This window comes from Acartia tonsa, chromosome 6 (genome assembly GCF_053477335.1).
Source record: "Acartia tonsa isolate MP-2025a chromosome 6, ASM5347733v1, whole genome shotgun sequence".
NCBI lineage: Eukaryota > Metazoa > Arthropoda > Copepoda > Calanoida > Acartiidae > Acartia > Acartia tonsa.
The window spans coordinates 35,055,278-35,076,286 of NC_137265.1; the positions used below are offsets into that span (position 1 = coordinate 35,055,278).

The 21,009-nt window shown below is 32.9% G+C and overlaps 1 protein-coding gene and 1 long non-coding RNA gene across 2 annotated transcripts in view; one reads left to right on the forward strand and one right to left on the reverse strand.

The window, feature by feature from the left end:
* Nf1 (neurofibromin 1) overlaps positions 1-21,009 on the reverse strand; it is a 66,050-nt gene that overhangs the window by 10,336 nt on the left and 34,705 nt on the right. The window contains exons 47-54 of the mRNA XM_080164507.1: positions 20,721-20,811; positions 14,222-14,298; positions 13,703-13,786; positions 13,195-13,376; positions 12,487-12,569; positions 11,809-11,904; positions 11,111-11,218; positions 1,398-1,497 (exon numbers count right to left, since the gene is read on the reverse strand). Of these exons, the coding sequence (XP_080020633.1) occupies positions 1,398-1,497; positions 11,111-11,218; positions 11,809-11,904; positions 12,487-12,569; positions 13,195-13,376; positions 13,703-13,786; positions 14,222-14,298; positions 20,721-20,811 (821 nt within the window). The remainder of the gene's footprint in view (positions 1-1,397; positions 1,498-11,110; positions 11,219-11,808; positions 11,905-12,486; positions 12,570-13,194; positions 13,377-13,702; positions 13,787-14,221; positions 14,299-20,720; positions 20,812-21,009) is intronic.
* LOC145322488 (uncharacterized) lies at positions 4,949-5,251 on the forward strand. Its single transcript, XR_013880727.1, has 2 exons — positions 4,949-5,014; positions 5,211-5,251. It is a non-coding gene; the product is annotated as an uncharacterized LOC145322488 (long non-coding RNA).

Here is a 21,009-nt window from a genome sequence, read left to right on the forward strand (position 1 = left end):
TGAGTATAAACTGTATTCCTTTAGTTTACAGAAGATACTTCTAAAAAATTAAATAAATGCGTGGTATGTACTTTAAGATCTCGTCAACATTTAGAACAATTAATGCCTAATATTCGGATACAGGGTTTTAATTTTATTAGAGGGTAATATTGCTTCAACACCTTAAAATATATGAACCGACGAAATAAAAAAATAAAAAAATGCATCGTATTCGTGACAATTAATTTCAAAATAAAAATTGCACTTATAAAAATGGAAAAGGGAATATACTCGTATTTTATTATCTAAGTTTAATAGTATTTTTCCTATTTTTTTCAATTTTTAAATGTATATGAATCTATTAAAAGTTAAGGAGTATTGTTAGTAGCACCCGTCCGAACGAAATTTGAAAGCTATGGAAACTAATTGATCTATGGGTTTTAATTAAGAAATTCGACCGTTTATAGCCGACTTTTTTATTGGGAAGAAATAAAAAAAATAAGGCCTTTCAGACCAAAATGTGTACAGTTTCTACCCAATAGCAGGTCTGCCGAGTTCTCCCAGGATATTTTTATTGGTGGAGCCTGATTACCTATCTTTCTTAGTACCTTTATTAATAAAACTTTAGGTATCATTGTAAATTATACTCCAATGTCCCCTTCTACCATCTGTTAAACTTAGGGGATCACTATAAATTAAACTCCATTGCCCCATCCATCAACCGGTATGAATACAGATGGTCCCTTAAAAGACAGAAACCACTGCAAGAAAATATGTAAAAACAAGATGTTTCATTAAATTTTCAATGTAAAAAATGTACGAAAATATACAAAACCTTATATATCATATAATATGGTATAATGGTCTAATAAGAATTGAAATTACGAATCAAATAATTCATAATATTAAAATTAACTTAAGAAAGACAACTAACTTCTCATATAAATAGACATTTTCTCAGAGCTCATTGCGTTTACTACTAAATTTAAAATACATAATTGAGTCACCTAGTGGACAAATTCAGAACTATATAATATTGAAAGTTAATATTATATGTTTGCTATAATAATTAAAGTATTGAAAATAAACTGTTTAAACAATCCTAATATAAAAGTAACAAGATCTGTAGCTGTCTGTACCGAAGGATTATCGCTAACCGCTGAACCGATATGGTTTTCCTTTACAATGTAGCTTCTCATAGGTAATAGGAAGGTTCATAACTATTTTAGAGCAGGATACCACTACCCTCCCAAGAATAATCACCCTTAGAAAAACCTCCAACTTTTTGTTTTTCTTTTTAAAACAATAGTTTTAAGTGGAAAGGGAGATGTAGACTTCTCTCAACCCAACCTCAAGTACCCCTAGGTGCCACTAGGGGCGTATCCGCTAGTCATAACTAAAAGTATATAAATACTCACCTATGATAGCTTGTACAGAAGCCAGTATGGTTTGGTCGTGACACAGACTTAACACATTCATTATCTTCGCGTCTAGCAGGGAATTTATCACCGGGAATACCTTAAAAAAGGGTTTGGTTAAAGTAATAGTTCCAGGTAAAAAACTATGAATACAAGGACAATAAGACTATGGGAGACAACTTAATGTACATACATTCCCAATCATAATAGATAAATTTTACAGGTCAACAAATTAAAATAATTGGTCGGAATGTAAGGACACTTCTAGTTTAAAACAAGAAGCAAATTAAGACTTTTAATGAAGTACCCAAAGTTTTTAAGGCAACGAATGAGGGAACATATTTTGTCCAACATTCTACTTCGTAGTTTCAAAGCAGATAGATAGGAAATATGGCAATATGATAGATGAGTATTTTAACATAAGCATTACCCCGTCCCGGATTTGAAAAATTTTGTTAAAATTTTTGCCCCCAGCCAAAATATGGTTGATTTATGCAAAAAAATGACACATGCAAAATATTTTTTCTGTAATGCAAAAATTGCGATGGTACAAGCACTGCAAAGTTTTTAAAATCTGCAAAAAAAACCCTGTTTTTAGGGATTTTTTGGGGCTTTTGTACCATCCCAATTTTAAAGACTTTTACAAAATTTCAATTCAAGTGTATTGATATATTCCTGAAATTTACCAAAAATAATGGGGGCAGTCTCAATTATAACATATGAAGGTGTAGCAAGTAATCTTCCAAGTACAAAATTGTCAAATTGCATACATATATAATACATTTAATAAATTCGGAAATTCAAACTATTACCAAAGAATTTGATATAAGATTAAACAAATATATTCAGAGTGAAACACATAAATATAAAAATAAGTTGTTGAGGTTACAAATTAATAAGCCAGTGAGAGCCAACACAGTGAGAGAGAGAGATGCCCAGAGAACAGAGCCGAGTAGAAAGTCACGCAGGTTTATTAAACGTAACAAATATAGACGTAAACTTAAACAGCTAAGCCGCAAACCAGTGCAAAATCTTGTGATTAATTATAGCTCTAATATTTTAACCAATGATCAAATTAATTTAATGAACAAACATACGTCATTTGTTCCATTGCCAGATAAAGTTAATTTAACTCAATTGTCTTATGATTTTAAACGGTTTTCGCGTAGTATGAGATGGAGGGAGAAAAATGCAGATTTAGATTCAACAGCATGTCCTGAGAAAATATTCAATGTTAAAAAATTCGGTTTGCCTTCTAATGCCCCCTCTGCGCCCCTTGGAAATTTTTTATATGGAGTAGAAAGTGATTTATCTATTCTAAAAAGTAAAAAAGTCTATTCTAACTTAAAAGAAAGTGAAAAACAAGCCCTCCAATCTCTAGTTGCTGAGCAAAAAGAGGGTAATATCGTGATTCAAAAGGCGGATAAGGGAGGGGCATTGGCCATTATGGATCGCAATGATTACATAAATAAAGTAGAAACGGAACATTTAAATTCTAAAATTACCACTCAAGATGGTACCTGCCTACCAGTCTATCGACGCATTGATCCAAGCATGGTTAAAGTACATTATTGTAAAATTAAAGAAACTGTTGAACAAGCAGAAAATAGGGGATTAATAAACAATGAGTTAGCCGCGCAACTTTTGCCGGACCAACCATCTGAGGCACGCGCGTACGCGATGCCTAAAGCACATAAACCTGTTGCTGATGGAGAAAAACTACCCCCAACACGCCTAGTTATTAGTGGGTGTGCATCCAATACAGAGAATATTTCCCACTTTGTAAATCATTATTCTAAACATATTCCAGAGCAAACTGATTCTTTTATTCAAGACACACCTGATCTTTTAAGGTTTCTGGAGGAAGCAAATAAAGGCCCAGATATTCCAAGCAATGCAATTTTAGTCTCAATTGATGTAGTAGGACTCTATCCTAACATCCCTCAAGATGAGGGAATAGATGCTTTTAGAGAAGCCATGCATGAACCTAAATATGGCCAATCAAGTATGTGTATAAATTTTATAATAACACTTTTGCAATATGTGTTACAATTTAACAGCTTCATTTTTAATGAAAAATTTTACCTTCAAGAGTGGGGTACCAGTATAGGTACAAAAGTAGCCCCAACTTATGCAAATATTTTTATGAATAAACTAGAAACCGAAATGCTTAAAAAGTTTAAAGGAACGCTTCCGGCCTTTTGGAAACGTTATATTGATGATATTATATGTCTATTTGTTGGAAATGAAAATGATTTGTTAAAATTTTTGACTTTTATTAGTTCTTATCATCCTACTATTAAATTTACATGTGAATATAGATTAAATGATGTTATCGTTAAAACCAAATGGAAAAATGGCAACCTTGATGTTAATAGATTACCAATTGGAAATGTAAGACCTAGGTCAATTGATTTTCTTGATTGTACAATTTGGATTAATGATCTTTGTAAATTTGAATGTGATTTATTTACAAAAGATACAGACAGAATAACTTATTTAATGCCTCAAAGTTGTCACCCCAGTTTTATTTGTCGCAATATACCTTACTCTTTAGCATACAGATTAAAAAGAATTTGTACTTCAAATGAAAATTTTCTGTTAAGATTAAATGAACTCAAAATAAATTTATTAAGCCGTGGTTACAATGCCAAAATTATTGTAAATGCCTTTGACAAACTCAAAAATATTCCACGCAGTAAAACTTTAGAAAAAGTAATTCATCCAAAACAAAATAATAGAGTAATGTTTTCTTTAACTTATGACCCAAGAATTTTAAATGTAAATGATAGTATAAAAAAGCACTATGTTATTGCAAATAAGGATCCCAGTTTTAAAATATCTTTTCCGAAAATGCCTATGGTTGGGTACAAAAGAGCACGCAATTTAGGCGATCACTTGATCCGTGCTAAATTGTATCCCATCCATAGGTATGAAATGAGAAATAGAAATGGTTTCTTTAAATGTAGTAAACGAGATATTGGTTGTGATTTGTGTAACCATAGTCAAAACATAACAGAACATGTTGCTAGTCATTCAAAAAAGAAATATCCTATAAAATCTAAAATTAAATGCTCTGATAGTTATATTATTTATTCAATTCAATGTAAAAAATGTGATATGCAATATGTAGGCCAAACTACGACACCTGTGTGTAGACGCTTTAACAGCCACTCATGGGATATCATAAATAAAAAGAATGAGAAACCTGTACCAAAGCATTTTAACAGTAGAAACCACTCTCATTCAGATATGATTTTTACACCTTTTGAAAAATTAAATAAAAAAGATAAAACTTTATTAGATGTTCGTGAAAAATATTGGATTTTGGAAAAAAATACTGTAATCTTTGGATTAAACAGAAATTATTAATTGCCAGTTGCAACCTAAAAATTTTTTTCTTGTACCTCCTTTTTTTGTCTTTATTATATATAACATTTTTGTAATAGTTATTTAACCCTTTAAACAGATGATTTTCAACAACCACCCAAATTTTGACCATTTTGACCGCCTGTATTGTTATCAAACTAATTTCCCCCCAAAAAACTCATTCTATTCTTGACAATGCACGAAGATACTGCTAAATTTTATGTGAAAAAATGTATATAAATAACCATGTAAGTTGTTTTATTTTATAGAATTTTTTTATTACATATTTTAAATTTACATAGTCCTGTTGTTACTACGCTTTTTGTTGATATAATTGTCCTTGTTTCTTTAAATTTTGACCATTTTGCTAAAATGATTTGTTATGTTATTGTGTATATAACCATTTCTTATACTTTTTTGTGAAAAAATTTAATATTTTTTTAGACCCTGATGATGTTTATGCCAATAAACGAAAAATTTCGGTGCCTGATGTGTTGATTTTTATCCTTGTTGGGGAATAGAATAGTTGGTGCGCGTCCTTTTTATGAATATAGGGTTGGGCTGGATACTTTTTTGGACAGATACTGGATATCTGGCTGATTTATAATGCCGGATATCCAGCAAATATATGTTATTTGGCCGGATATCTGGTTATTCGACCGAATATCCGGTTATTTGCCGGATATCCGGTTATTCGGCCAGATATCCGGTTTTTCGACCGATGTTCTTTTATTCAGCCAGATATCCGGTAATTTGCCATATAACAATTACATGTCATTAGAAATCAACCGGATATCCGTTATCCAGCCAAAAAAGTATCGGCCAAACCCTATTATAAAAGTATGCAATTGTTTCTTCTTTACAGTGCAGTGAAGTTTCTGATAGATCCAGGGAATGTTTCAGTTATTAACACTTAAATAAAATTAGAGGTTTGACCCTTCTCTCAGGTGCCCCAAGAGTCCTTTAGGAGCATTACCGCTAGAAAGTTCTACAGAGAAGCTCTTCTTGTGAAAATTAGTTAATTTTTAACATTTTCTTTTTATGTGTCATTATTCATTGTTTATCTCTGTTTATTAATTTTGAATTGACTTAATGGAAAAAGATGTCTTAGCTTATAAAAGATGTTTGGTGCTTTCCCTCAAAACATCTTTTGAGCACTGATAACCCCTCCCTCCTTATATTAACTTGCAAGGGTCCCTGGTACCCAATATAAACTATCCTAACCTGACCTTATATATTTAAGAAACAAACTAGAAAGTATCCCTTCCTTTTTTTAAGGTCGAGAGATGGGGATGTGCTCGACTTGGCACTTGGGAAACTGGCAATAATTTGCATTAAACTTACATCTAAAATATATCAAAAACTAAAGCTTTAAAGCAGAAGTACTGATTGCAGAGTTGCTTCACTTTCTAAACCCTTATTGTTACAGGAATCATCAACCAAAGTTTTCAATCAAAAAATTTCAACTTGCTTAGAATAAAGAAAACTGAAAAGAGCTAACCTTTACGGAGTTCGTTCAGACTCAAATTATAGAAAAGATTTGCATTTAATAAGTATAAGAGATAGATGGGACAAAGGCTGTTTATTACACTAGTTCCAAAAGTTTGAAAATAACCTTTTCTTATTCGTTGACTTAACAACTTTGGGGACTTTCAATCAATTTTAATGGATTGGTTTATTAATTTGAGTGTTCAATCGTTTCTACCACTAATTTTAATCTACAGAAGGGTTAATATTGTGTATTATTAATGGGGATGTACATCCATTCATTACCATAGTCTTATCCTTTTAGATCCCTCAGTAACATGTTATTTCTTGTTATGTAATAAAAATGAAACTGTTCCAGTTATTATTAGACTTTGGGTATAGGGATCTAGAGGGATAAGACAATGGCTGATAAATTTATTTGTATATCCCATGACTATACACAAACTTAACCTTTCTGTTGAATACATAGTGGTTGAAACATTTGATCACTAAACTTAATGAACCAATCAATTAAAATTCAATAAAAGTCTCCAAAGTTGTTGAGCCAAGAAATAAAAAAATGTTATTATAAACCTTCTGGGACTAGTGTATTAAACAGCCCAATGTCCCCTCCCTCCCTAGTTATTATTAGACTTGTGATACACTCTTGTGTAGTTCAGGGAGGGAGGGGACATTAAGCTGTTTATTGAATTAGTCCCCAAAGTGTTATAATGGTGTTTTCTTACATTTGGGTTAAAACATTGGGGAAATTCAGTAAATTTTATTTGGTTGATTGATTAAGTTGAGTGTTTAAAAGTTTCAACTTCTAGTCTTAATCTACAGAAGGGATAATTTTTTGTATCATTATTGGGGATGTACATCAATTAATTCGACATTGTCTTATCCCTTTAGATTCTTGAATAACATGATATTTCTTATTATGTAATAAAATGAAAGTGTTCCATTTATTATTAGACTTTGAGTACAGGGATCTAGAGGGATAAGACAATGGCTGATAAATGGACGTGTATACCCAATGATTATACACAAACATAACCTTTCTGTTGATTACAATAGGTGGTTGGAACGTCTTATTAAACCAATTAAAATTTCAAACAATCTAAAAAGTTGTTGAGCAAACAAATGAAAACATTTTTAAAACTTCGGGGACTAGTGTAATTAACAGCCCATTGTGCTCTGCCTCCCTAGTTACTATTAGACTTTTGGTACACTCTGGTATAATTCAGAGAGGGAGGGGAAATTGGACTGTTTATTTCACTTGTCCCCCAAGTTTTATAATTGTTTTTCTAATTCATTAGGTTAACAACTTTTGAGAATTTTATTGAATTTTGATTGGTTGGTTTATTAAGTTAAGTGTATAAACGTTTCAACCGCTAAGTTTTATCTACAGAAAGGATAGTTTTGTGTATCAAACAAATTTCATACTTATATAATAGAGGTAGGCCGGATACTTTTTTGGCCGGATACCGGATGATTTATAATGCAAGATATTCAGTATCCGACAAATTACCGGATTTCCGGCAGAATAACCAGATATCCGGCCAAATAACCGGATATTTGCTAGATATCTGGCCAGATACTGGATATCCAGCATTGTAAATCAGCCAGATATCCAGTATGCGTCCAAAAAAGTATCCAGCCCAACCCTATTATGTATGCAATTTGACAATTTTGTACTTGGAAGATTACTTGCTACACCTTCATATGTTATAATTGAGACTGCCCCCATTATTTTTGGTAAATTTCAGGTATATATCAACACACTTGAATTGAAATTTTGTAAAAATCTTTAAAATTGGAATGGTACAAAAGCCCCAAAAAAGCCCTAAAAACAGGGTTTTTTACAGATTTTAAAAAGTTTGCAGTGCTTGTACCATCGCAATTTTTGCATTACAGAAAAAAATATTTTGCATGGGTCATTTTTTTGCATAAATCAACCATATTTTGACTGGGGGCACAAATTTTAACAAAATTTTTCAAGTAATAAGCATGCATAAAAAAACTTATGCATTGTTTGGTTGTTTCATAAAATGGTATGATTCATGGCATGGCCGTTGCATAAGCTCAGCTAATATGGTTGCAAAGGATGGTATGGCCATTGCATAAGCTAGTATGGCCGTTGCATAATCTTGTATGACTTTTGAATACGCTGGTATGACTGTTGAAGCTGGTATAAGCTGGAATAAGCTGGTATGACCATTGCATAACCTTGCATGGCTGATATAACCGATGCATTCGCTAGTATCAGGGGCGTCCAAGCTTTTTATTTTGGGGGGGATAAAAATTTTTTAAGGGGGGGTAATTCGTTTTTGAGAGGGGTAAATGGCGCGCGAAGCTCGCCGCAAATTTTTTTTTGCCCCCCCCAAAATTTTTACCCCAGGGGTAAAATTTGCTTGGGGGTGGGAAGGTAATTACCCCCCCTGAAATCTGTTGGCAGGAGTAAATTTAGTTTACCCCCCCCCCAAAATTTACTCCCGAGTTAAAAGTTTTGGGGGGGGGTAATTTAAATTTTATTAAATATATAGGGTAAAGCGGGGCGAACTCGGTGTTTTTTTCGGTTTTTTGAACCTGCAAATCGTAAAAATTATTTTTTTTAAATGGGACCAAGACCAGTAGAAAGATCTCGGAAAAGTCGATCAGGTCCTAAAAGGACGTAAACCTAGGACTTTGGGAAGTTTGTCAAAATTGATCTCTAAAACGGCACTGACTTCGCCCCGCCTTGAGGCGAAGTCGGTAGGGCATTTTCAAGCTTCGAAAAATCGATAACGTATTGATTTTATTACAGCATGCCCAAAAGGTAAAAGTTGCTAAATGTAATAAAGAGTATGCTAAAAGAATTTTATTAAGATTTTTCTACCAAAAAAAATAATTTTTCCGAAGTACGCGAAATTTGACTTTTTTTTTCGAAATTTTTTTTGATAAAAAACATAAAAATACTACAAAAAAAATAACTTTTTATGACTTTAAAGGCCTGATCCTTAAAATTCAGGCAATTTTGAATAGATTTGGCCAAAAAAAAATTAGTTCTATTAGCAAAATTTCCTAAAAAAATCAAGTTGAAAAAAAGAGAAAAGTTTGGCAAAATCTGTGGTCGATTTTCCAGCTTCAAAAAACCTATGACATATTGATTTAATTACAGCATGCCCCAAAGGTTAAAGTTGCTAAATGTAATAAAGAGCATTCACAAAAAAAATTATGAAGATCGGACAATTTTTTCTACAAAAAAAATAAATTTTTTCTAAGTACGAGAAATTTGACTTTTTTTCTCGAAAATTTCACTTTTTTATATAAAATTGAAAAAGTTAGTATAAAAAGTGAAAAAACCGAATTCGCCCCGCTTCACTTTTAGTCGATTTAAGAAAAAACTATACAAGCTTTTTTAAAGTTTTAAACGGAAATGGATAGCCTATTAGATTCTTAATAAGTCCCCTGAAGACGTCTAAGCTCTAGCTCTTACCAGTTTTTGTCCAACTTACCGTTTTTCCGACCGAAGCAAAAAAATCGAAAAAAAATTTTTTGGTCGTCCGACTTTAAGACCCATTAAGTACCCTAAAAATTCATCTCACAAAAATTTTTATTCATACTTTTTTGTAGGCAATTTAATAAGAAACAAATTTGATTTTATGTTTTTTTCTGTCAGTCGATTAGAACATGGAGAAAAATGTCATTTAATGAAGGTGGTCAAAAAAATACCGACTTCACCTCAAAACCGAGATCGCCCCGCTTTACCCTAGTATTAAAAATGCGCACGAAGCGCGCAAAAATTTTTTTTATTAGAGATTTTTTATTTTTTGGGGGGGGGTATTTACCCCCCCAAAATTGTTTGGGGGGGATAAATACCCCCTCCTAAATGGTTGGGGGTGCCTACGGCACCCCCAGGGTAGGGGTAAATTTTAAATGGGGGGGGTAAAATGAAAAAATTTTTTTTATTAGAGATTTTTTATTTTGGGGGGGTATTTACCCCCCCATAATTGTTTGGGGGGGGTAAATACCCCCTCCTAAATGGTTGGGGGTGCCTACGGCACCCCCAGGGTAGGGGTAAATTTTAAATGGGGGGGGTAAAATGAAAAAATTTTTGGGGGTTTGGGGGGGGGGGTAATCGCCCCATTACCCCCCCCCCCCCTTGGACGCCTATGGCTAGTATGGCCATTGCATAAGCAGGTATGGCCGTTGCAAAAGCTGGTATGGCCGTTGCATAAGCTGACATGGCTGTTGCATAAGATGGTATGGCAGTTGCATAAGCTGGTCTAGTTATTGCATATGGTGGTGACGTATGAGGGGATGTACAGACAGACCGGAATACGAGTATAGAGTAGCTTCGGCGCAATTATATATTAATAATTTAACACAGGTATTTCATAAAAAAAATACAAGATTTATTATACATTTAACTGGTCAGAATAGGCAGAATAATAGGATGATTATTTATTGAATATAGTTTAATATTATATCAATTAAAAGCTTGGGCGTCACGTTTCTGTATAGGACAGAAACCACGTGCACAGGGATAAGGAGCTAAGACTGTCGACAACCTAGTCATATAGGTATACAGTCTACCGAATGCAAGCTGGTGGTGAGATGTTCACACAAAGGCCTACATAATTCAACTAACTCCTCAATACAGCAGGATGGAACATGGTGGCGGTTATCAGTGTAGGTCTGGCTCGGCTGGAGAAGTATAGGAATGTGGACAGGGATGGAAATGCATAAACTTGAATGAAGAAGGCACTATGCCACAGTGGTATGGCTGTTGAATAAGCTAGTATGGCTGTTGCATAAGCTGGCATTTATTGCCATTGCATAAAATGGCATGGGTGCTGCATAAGCTAAAAAACCTCAATAAGAAACTTACTGACCTTAGGAAATACGACACTAGCCTCGGCCAGATATTCGTACAGGATTCGAACCTCGTTCTCATCTGTTGTGTACTTGACAAGGGTTGCCAGAACGGTCAGTACGAGCACCTAAATATACAAAGTTAGTTTCCCCTAGAAATAATAAATTCTAGGTAAATCAAAATTATTGGAGGAAAAGTTTAGATTACAATTTCCAAACTAATCCTAACACAACCTTTCCACAGAACAATCTTAAACTAACATATGACAGAATTTTTTTTTTTTTTGGGGGGGGGGAGTGTTTTTAGAAAATTAGAGAACAAAACAAAGTTAGGTATTGGACAATGAAAGAAAACCAGGGTGGGCATACAAAAAAAAACACCCAAAAAAACCCACCCAGGGTTTTTTTTTTAAAAAAAAACCAATAAAACCCCCATAAAAACCCTTAAAACCCTGGGTTTTTAAGGGTTTTTGGGTTGGGTTGGGCTTTTTAAAAAAACCCTGGGTTTTTCCCCACCCTGAAGAAAACATACTCATTTTCATAAATAAAATCATTGCAGGAAATATTAATATTACAATTTCCAAAACAATTCTAATACAATATTTCCCCTAAGCCAAACAATTTGAGAACGTCAAAGTTTGGGGAGGGTTAATAGAGAATTCAAAGAATAAACACAATTCCTAGGTATTGGACAATGTAAGATAAAAAAAATGTCTACCTGAGACATTGGGTCTGTAACCACATCAGGATCAAGCAGGATATTATTCTCATTTGATACACTTCCTCGCTGTTCATCCCGTACTTCATTCATTACCTTAATAATACATAATTGTAATTGATTAAAATAACTACAGATGTATAATCCAGACAACTACCGCCACAAGTGGTGGGGACCTTTAGTCGTCTGCTAGCAAATTGTTATCTGCTATTGTGTAGCGATTTGGCTGTGTTTATATTTCCGACGCCATTGGCTGATATTTAAGACCCAATTGAAGGTAGGCAAAAAGACCCAACCCCGTAGGTAGTTACATATAGCTCGTGCACCCTCTATTATTTTACTTTAATTTAATGTTCAAAATGGTAATCTCCACAAATTGTAAACAGGATGTAAGGTAAGAAGACAATGGACGATATCAATTTGATGAACATCACCGAAGATTGTGCTTTTTGTAAAAATAAAATTATTAGTTAAATATTTTGGTCTCTGCTATTTTGAACGAACAAATGAAGATTAAGTACCCAAAGTCTTGAGCCTATGAAAACCCTCCCCTAAAATAGTTATGAACCTTCCCAGGAACTACGAGAAGCTACAATGTAAAGGAAAACCACATCGGTTAAGCGGTTAGCGAGATCTTTCTGGACAAACCGACAGAAACAGATCTTTTATTTTGGATACCTGATGGTTTTGTGACAGAATTTCTTCCTCCATGTCCTTGGACCCATCTCCCCCATAATCTCCAGCCCCATCACATTCATCCTCTGGACATAGATTCATATTAGTTGTTGAAAAGTTTGTTTACTCAACCCAAAGTTGTTAAGCCAACGAATAAGAACACGTTATTATAAAACTTTGGGGACAAGTGTAAAAAACTGCCCATTGTCCCCCCCCCCCCTCTCTGAATTATCATTCTCTGGACATAGGATTCATATTAGCCAGGTATATCAAGGGGATAAGACAATAGAGTATAAAATAATGTCCAACTCAAGTGTTAAAGTTGCTTAGAATTACTCAGGGATCTTAAGGGATAAGACAATAGACGATAAATTAATCTCCTATGAAGTTCGTCATCTGCTCATTGATACATATTAGCCAGGGATATTAAGGGATAAGACAATGGAGATAAATAATCTCCAGCGCAGTCAAATTCATCCTCTTTGCAGACAAGGATTCTTACAACCCGGGAAAATTAAGGTTAAGACAAGAGACGATATATAAACGTACAATTTTGTAAAGTGTCCTAGAATTACGTAGGGATCTTAAGGGATAAACAATAATACTTGTATTAATAATAGCAGAACAACACAGAAGGAAAGTAAGACACAAACAAGTAAAAAGAGAAGATTAGCTAGTTGACACATTAGTTGGCTATTTAAGAATCAATACCTGGCTGTTCCAACGGAACTCTGGGCGCATCTTCTGAACGCGGAGTGCTTGCGGATGCTGATTGGTCACCGCGAGTACTGGCTGATCCTGATTGGTCCCCGCGATTACTGGAGGATCCTGATTGGTCCCCGCGGGTACTGGTGGATCCTGATTGGTCACCTGGCAACTCCCTTTCTTCAACCCTACAAATCAAGAAATTGAGTAAATAATGTAGTAGTTTATCTCTAAACTAGCGGATCTAGGGATTTAAGTGAAAGAAGGAAGTATAATCTCTACTTCATAAAAAAAATTGGCTGGTATTTTTCAGGAGAGATTTCTGGGTGGGAAGGATGACAGTGTCCTTCTTTAAATAGTTATAAATCTTCTTTAGGCCAATGAGAAGAGTCAATGTAAAGGATAATTATTAGGTTTATTGGTTAGCGAGATCCTTAATAATAATAATAATAATCGTATCATTATAAAATACTACTATGGAAATCATTTGTTATTATATAAAAGTTGTTTATACCTTGGCGACTCTCCAACATTTGAATCAGTTTCATCATTTGTAATATTTGTAAGTATGGTAACTGTACTTGCTTGACTAGCAGGTCTACAAATATAATCATTATTAAGACAGAATTAATATTTATAAGTATGGTAACTATACTTGACTAGCAGGTCTAGAAATATAATCATTATTTAGTTTTCTTTACCCCTTTCTTTAAATATACTTTTATAATAAAGAATTTTTTAATATTAAAATAGGTAGTTTAAGGCAAGATTGCATCATTGCAAAATTGTTTCTGTAGAATATTAAACTGTATAGCATTTTTCAGAAGCTATGCCCGTTTATGGGCTAAGATTTTCCACCATAATCACTATCTATTTTTTCATTTGTTTGTTCATTGCTTAAGATCAGTTTAGTGTAGTTCATATTATCAAGGGTACTAGATAACCGAACCACTCATGGGCATATGATAAATAAGGGTGGGGTAGTTCATTGCTCTATTGACACTTCGAGGGAAGGCAACAATAAATTGTTTACCTGGTGGGCATTGACATTGATCTCTCCTTCAATCTTTGGTATCCAAATTGTGATCCGACTGAACTTGTTACACATTGCTAAAAAGAGTTATATAAATGAAAAATACTCGTGTGATTAATGTAAAATACTTTTACTTCTTTCTCTAGTACACTCTAAACACTAAATGTATAACACAATGATAGGAGCTATACTCAGGGCGACCACTCCAAAACAAAAAAAATATAGTATTTTTATAGTATATTTTTAAAATCCATATAGTATATATAGTATATTTTTTAAAACTCATATAGTATGATATAGTATCTGACTTAGAATTATTTAGTAATACATAGTATATGCATCATCAATAATAACTCAAAGCATAGCGGTTATCAAAGCAATTTCCCATATAAGGGGCTTACTCTGTGATTATTAGGCTAGGTATTAATGTGAGACTATAGGTTATTTAGGATAAAAGTTTACTTTTGGTTAGTATTTCACATATATTTAATCATTTTTTGGATAGGTTTCAGGTTCAGGTGCTTCAGGCTATCTGGAAGGTGGTTTCTAGACAAGTAAAAAAATTAAAATTTCTGTTTGAAGAGTTAGAGATCAACTAATAAAACAGAATATGCATCTTTTTGAATGCTATTAACATATCTGAAGAAAAACTTTAAATCGACCTCCAAGTTCTGGTCCTGTAGGCCTCCATGTCAACTCTGGACAGGTAAAAAAATTCAAATTTCTTATTTGTAGAGTTAGAGGTCAACTTATAAAAAAGAATATTCATCTTTTTGCATTAACATAACATAACTGAAGAAAAAATTCAAATTGACCTTTAAGTTCTGGTCCTGCAGACTCTGGACAGGTAAAAATCAAACTTCCCTCAATTGAACAGTTAATGGTATATTTGTTAAACATATGAGCTTATATTTGTATGTTCTTTATATATTTGAAGGAAAATTGGCCTTCTGGACGAGGTGGACTCTAGACAAGAATAAAATAAAAATTTTAAAGGGATAGTTTCACGAAGTGCATTTTAAAAAAATAGTGAACTGTATGTTTTTTCTATTTTAAATAACGTAGTAATGCATAATACAAAGTTATTGATTAAAATTAAAAGATTTGACCAGGGATTTTTCTCAAAAAATGAGTTTTTCATTTTTATTTTCAACTTCGTTACATGTCATATATGGCAAAATTTTTTTGTCTAAAATACAACTTTAGAGAGCATTTACTAGTTAATAGAACTACAAACTTTTTATACAACAAAATACACATAACAAAGAATGACCAATAAAATATGTATTATGGTACTTAGAGTAGTGAACTGTTTATATGTATGTCTTGGTAGAATACATTAGGCATTGGATAGATATGATTATGTGATAAAGAATTTTAACATTGACCTGACCGAACTTTTTTTATTTGACAATATCTAAATAAGTTAGTGATTTGCCACATAAATTACAGGAGAATTGTCTATTTTATATATATATATATGTTGTATGGTTAGTTGGTATTTCCGCGTGAGATAATGTGTATATTGTAATTAAACTGGACGGTTTTCTTTATTTTTTTAAAAAGTATCTATAGAAAACCTGTCCTATGAAGAACCGGACATTATTTTTTATGTTTTTTAAGTAACTTGCCCCAAGGGGAACCCCTGTTCAATTTTTTCATAACTCTTGTGAAATATGCGGCAATTCATTTTCTAATACTGGTGTTTTGGCTATACATATTAGGAAAAAATAGACCATTCTCATGTAATTTATGTGGCAAATCACTTGTAACTTTTTAAAATATTGTCAAATAAAAAAAGTTCGGTCAGGTCAATGTTAAAAATTCTTCAACACATTATCATATCTATCCAATGCCTAATATATTCTACTGAGACATATAAAAGTTCACTACTCTAAGTACCTTAACTCTTTAAATACACTTTGTGGAACTATCCCTTTAGAAGTTAGAGGTTTATTAAACAAATAAGCATCTTTATAGATGCTATTTATATGTTTAAAGAAAAAATGACAAACGACCTCCAGGTTTTAATGCTGCAGGCCTCCAGGTGGACTCTGGACAGATAAAAATAGAAAATTTCATATTTATGTAGTTAGGTCCAGGTGCTGCAGGCTTCCATATATACTCTGTCCTGAACTTGAACTCTTTAAATATGAAATTTGAGTCTTTTACATGTCCTGAATGGGGATCCCAATATGATAATATTTTCCATGTAAATGCATATTCTGTTAAATAAATAGACCTCTAACTCTTCATATAAGAAATTTAATTGTTTACCTGTTCAGAGTGGACCTAAAGGCCTGCAGGACCTGAACTTGGAGGCCGATTTATATATTTTCTTCAGATATGTTAATAAGATAAAAAAAAATACATATTCTGTTTTATAAATTGACCTCTAACTATTAAAATAAGAAATTTGATTTTTTACCTGTCCAGAGTGGACCTGGAGGCTTGCAGGACTTGACCCTGGCGGCTAATTTTCAATTTTTTTTTATCAGATATGTTAATAACATCCAAAAAGATGCATATTCTGTTTTATAGGTTGACCTCTAACTCTTCAAACAAAAAAGAGAGGGGTAGGTTTCTGGTAGAATCCGTAAAGGTGTGTGTTTTAAGGCTTAAAAATAGTAGTAGAACGATAATATTCACTAAATATATATGTGTATTTCTTATTAAAAGGACTATAGACAAAAAAAAATTAAAGTTCACACAAAATTTTAGCGTTCTACTACTGTTTTTTTTACTTATAACACATAACCTTTACAGATTTTACCAGAAACCTACCCCTCTCTTTGAATTTTTACCAGTCCAGAGTGGACCTGGTGGCCTGCAGAACCAGAACTTGGAGGCCAATTTTATTTTTTTTTCTTCAGATATCTTAATAACATCCTGAAAGATGTATATTCTGTTTAATAAGTTGATCTCTAAATTTTACAATTTTTTTACCTGTCCAGAAATCACCTTTTAGCCTGCAGCACCTGAACCTGGAAACTTATCAAAAAAAAATATTAAATATAAGTGAACTACTACCTGAAAGTAAACTTTTATCCCAAATAACCTAGTCTCACATTAATACCTAGCCTCATAATCACGGAGTAAGCGAAAGTGGTAAAACTTCCCTCTCACCCTTAAGTTAATTCTATGAAAAAAAACTGATATTTAAATCATAATCAGAAACAAAAATATATTTAAAGGATTTTTCTTAATCTCTTTTTTACTGTAGATCATTATGCATTTTTGTTGTATCACAGTATCTTTTAAGCCCCCCGCAGGGGCTAGAAATAGGAGAAGACCTACTGCGAAAAAAAGACAAAACACTCCTTAAAAGGCATTGTCACAAAACTGACAATATTCGTTTTTTGTTATATAAATGTAATATTATATAGTATATATAGTAAATTTTGGTCAAGTAAAGGTAATAATATATAGTATATACAGGGCGACCACTCCAAAACCAAATAAATATAGTATTTTTATAGTATATTTTTTTAATCCATATAGTATATATAGTATATTTTTTCTTACTCATATAGTATGATATAGTATCGGACTTTGTTTTATTTAGTAATACATAGTATATAAATCATCAATAATAACTCAAGGCAAAGCTGTTATCAAAGTAATTTCACATATAAGGGGGGAGGGGGGCCTTACTCTTTGATTATTAGGCTAGGTATTAATATGAGTCTGTAGGTCATTAGGGATAAAAGTTTACTTTTGGGGTAGAACTTCACATATACTTAATGATTTTTAGGATAGATCTCCAGGTTCAGGTGCTGCAGGCTAGCTGGAAGGTGGTTTCTGAACAAGTAAAAAAAAATTTAAATTTCTGTTTGAAGAGTTAGAGATCAACTTATTACCTAAACAAAATATGTATCTTTATGTTATTAACATATCTGAAGAAAAAAATTAAAATCAGACTCCAATTTATGGTCCTGCAGGCCTCCAAGTTCACTCTGGACAGGTGAAAAATTCAAATTTCTTATTAGAATAGTTAGAGGTCAACTAACTTATAAAACAGAAAATGCATCTTTTTGGATGTTATTAATATAACTGAAGAAAAAATTAAAATCGACGTCCAAGATCTGGTTCTGCAGGCCTCCAGGTCCACTCTGGACAGGTAAAATTCAAATTTCTTGTTTGAAGAGTTAAAGGTCAACGTATAAAATAAAGTATGCATCATTTTGGATATTTTTTTTACACATTTGAAGAAAAAAATAACATTTAGCCTCCAGGTTCAAGTGCTGGAGACCCTCAGGTGGACTCTGGGAAGGTAAAAATCAAACTTCTGATTTGAACAGTTAATGGAATATTTATTAAACAAAATGAGCTTATATTTGAATGTTATTTATATATTTTAAGGAAAAAATAAAATTAGCCTCCTGGTTTAGGTGCTTCAGGCCTCCAGGTGGACTTAGGTTAGGTTAGGTTTTAGGCTAGGGAGCCGAGCGCTGCGGCTAGGCAGACAAGGGGGCCGAGCGCTGCGGCTAGGCAGGCAAGGGGGCCGAGCGCTGCGGCTAGGCAGCCTAGGGAGCCGAGCGCTGCGGCCAGAGATCATAGTTCGCTGTCGGAGGGGGGGGGGGGGGGGGGGAGGGTGGAAGAACTCAAATTTTCAAAATTGAAAAAAAAATTTCTAAAAGGATAATACCGGTTAGTTTATTAAACAACATAAGCATCTTTTTTAGATAATATTTATGTGTTTTAAAGAAAAAATGACAATCGACCTCCAGGCTAGGTTAAGGTGCTGCAGGCCTCCAGATGGACTCTGGACAGGTAAAATATTATGTTAATATATAATAATATGTTAATATTATCCAAATAAATGCATATTCTGTTATATAAATTGACCTCTAACTCTTCATTTAAGAAATTTGATTGTTTACCTGTCCAGAGTGGACCTGGAGGCCTGCAAGACCTGAACTTGAAGGCCGATTTATATATTTTCTTCATATATGTTAATAAGATCAAAAAATACATATTCTGTTTTAAAAGTTGACCTCTAACTCTTAAAATAAAAATTTTATTTTTTACTTGTCCAGAGTGAACCTGGAGGCCTGCAGGACCTGACCCTGGAGGCTAATTTTCATTTTTTCTTCAGATGTTAATAACATCCTAAAAGGTGCATATTTTGTTTAAGATAAATTGATCTCTAAATCTTCAAACAAAGATTTTACATTTTTTTACCTGTCTAGAAACCACCTTCCAGCCTGCAGCACCTGAACCTGGAAACCTATCCAAAAAAATAATAAATCAAAGAGAACTAATACCCAAAAGTAAACTTTAATCCCAACTAACCTATAGTCTCACAATAAGACCTAGCTTAATAATCACGGAGTCGGCGAAAGTGGCAAAACTTTTCCCTCCCTTAAGTTAAGTTAATTCTATGAAAAATAACTGATATTTAAAACATAGTCACAAACAATAATATATTTTCAGGATTTTCTCAATTACTGTAGAGCTTTATGCATTTTTGTCATATTACAGTATTTTTTAATGGGTTATTTTAGGTTAAGTTGGGTAAGTCAAAGGTTAACGATTGCCCCTCAGAGATAAAGCCCCCCGCAGGGGCTAGAAATAGGAGAAAACCTACTGTGAAAATAAGACAAAACGCTCCTTCAGAGAAGTTGCCTCAAAACTGACAATATTCGTTTTTGTTATTTAAATTTAATATCATATAGTATATATAGTAAATTTTGGTCAAATAAAGGTAATATTATATAGTATATATAGTAAATTTTTGTCATATAGTATGATATAGTATCCAAACTCATCCTATATAGTATAAATAGTATATATAGTATGCAGTGGTCGCCCTGTATACTACAAATCTTTGGTATCCAAATTGTGATCCGACTGAACTGGTTACACATTGCTAAAAAGAGTTATATAAATGAAAAATACTCGTGTAACTTATGTTAAATACTTTTACTTCTTTCTCTAGTACACTCTAAACAGTAAATGTATGACACAATGATAGGAGCTATACTACAAATCTTTGGTATCCAAATTGTGATCCGACTGAACTGGTTACACATTGCTAAAAAATTGATAATTAATGAACTGTTGTCTTGTGAATTATGTAAAATACATTTATTTCTATCTTTAACACACTCTAAACACTAAATGTATCTTTGATATCCAAATTGTGATTGTATTGATCTTGTTACTGTTACACATTGCTAAAAAAAGTAATAATAATAGTAATATAAACTCTTGTGATATATTTAAATTAATTTTGCATTTAGATTAGTACACCATGAACAGTTAATGATACACTAATAAAAGCTACTCTACAAAAGAATTAAAATTAAGATCCATCTTAGCTAGTTACACACTATTAGGTTCGCCCGTTTAGTTAACAAAATACCTATTTGATAAAAAGGTAATTTTTTCACTTTTCCAAAAAATTTTGTGAAAGTAAGTTTAAAAATCTTATAGCTGTCAAAATAGTTTAATTTCTAACCTGTATAATCTTATTGCTGTCAAAACTAGTTCTTACCTGTATAATCTTAATATTCTTGGGTTGATTGTAGTTTGTATTGTTATCCATTGTATCTAGGGACTTCTGTCTTTGGTTCATTGGTGTATCCCTAAATATAATATAATTAGGTAATATTAGAGTAGGGAACTCTAAGCTATACAAAGCAGAATATGTAAAACTTGTGAGTGTTATTTATCGCATCGTTCTATAGACAGTTTTCCGAGGATAGAAAAATAAAAACTATTAGTTTAATTATAGTTTAGATGACCCGAGGAGCCAAAGAATCAGGCCAACAAAATAGGACTTA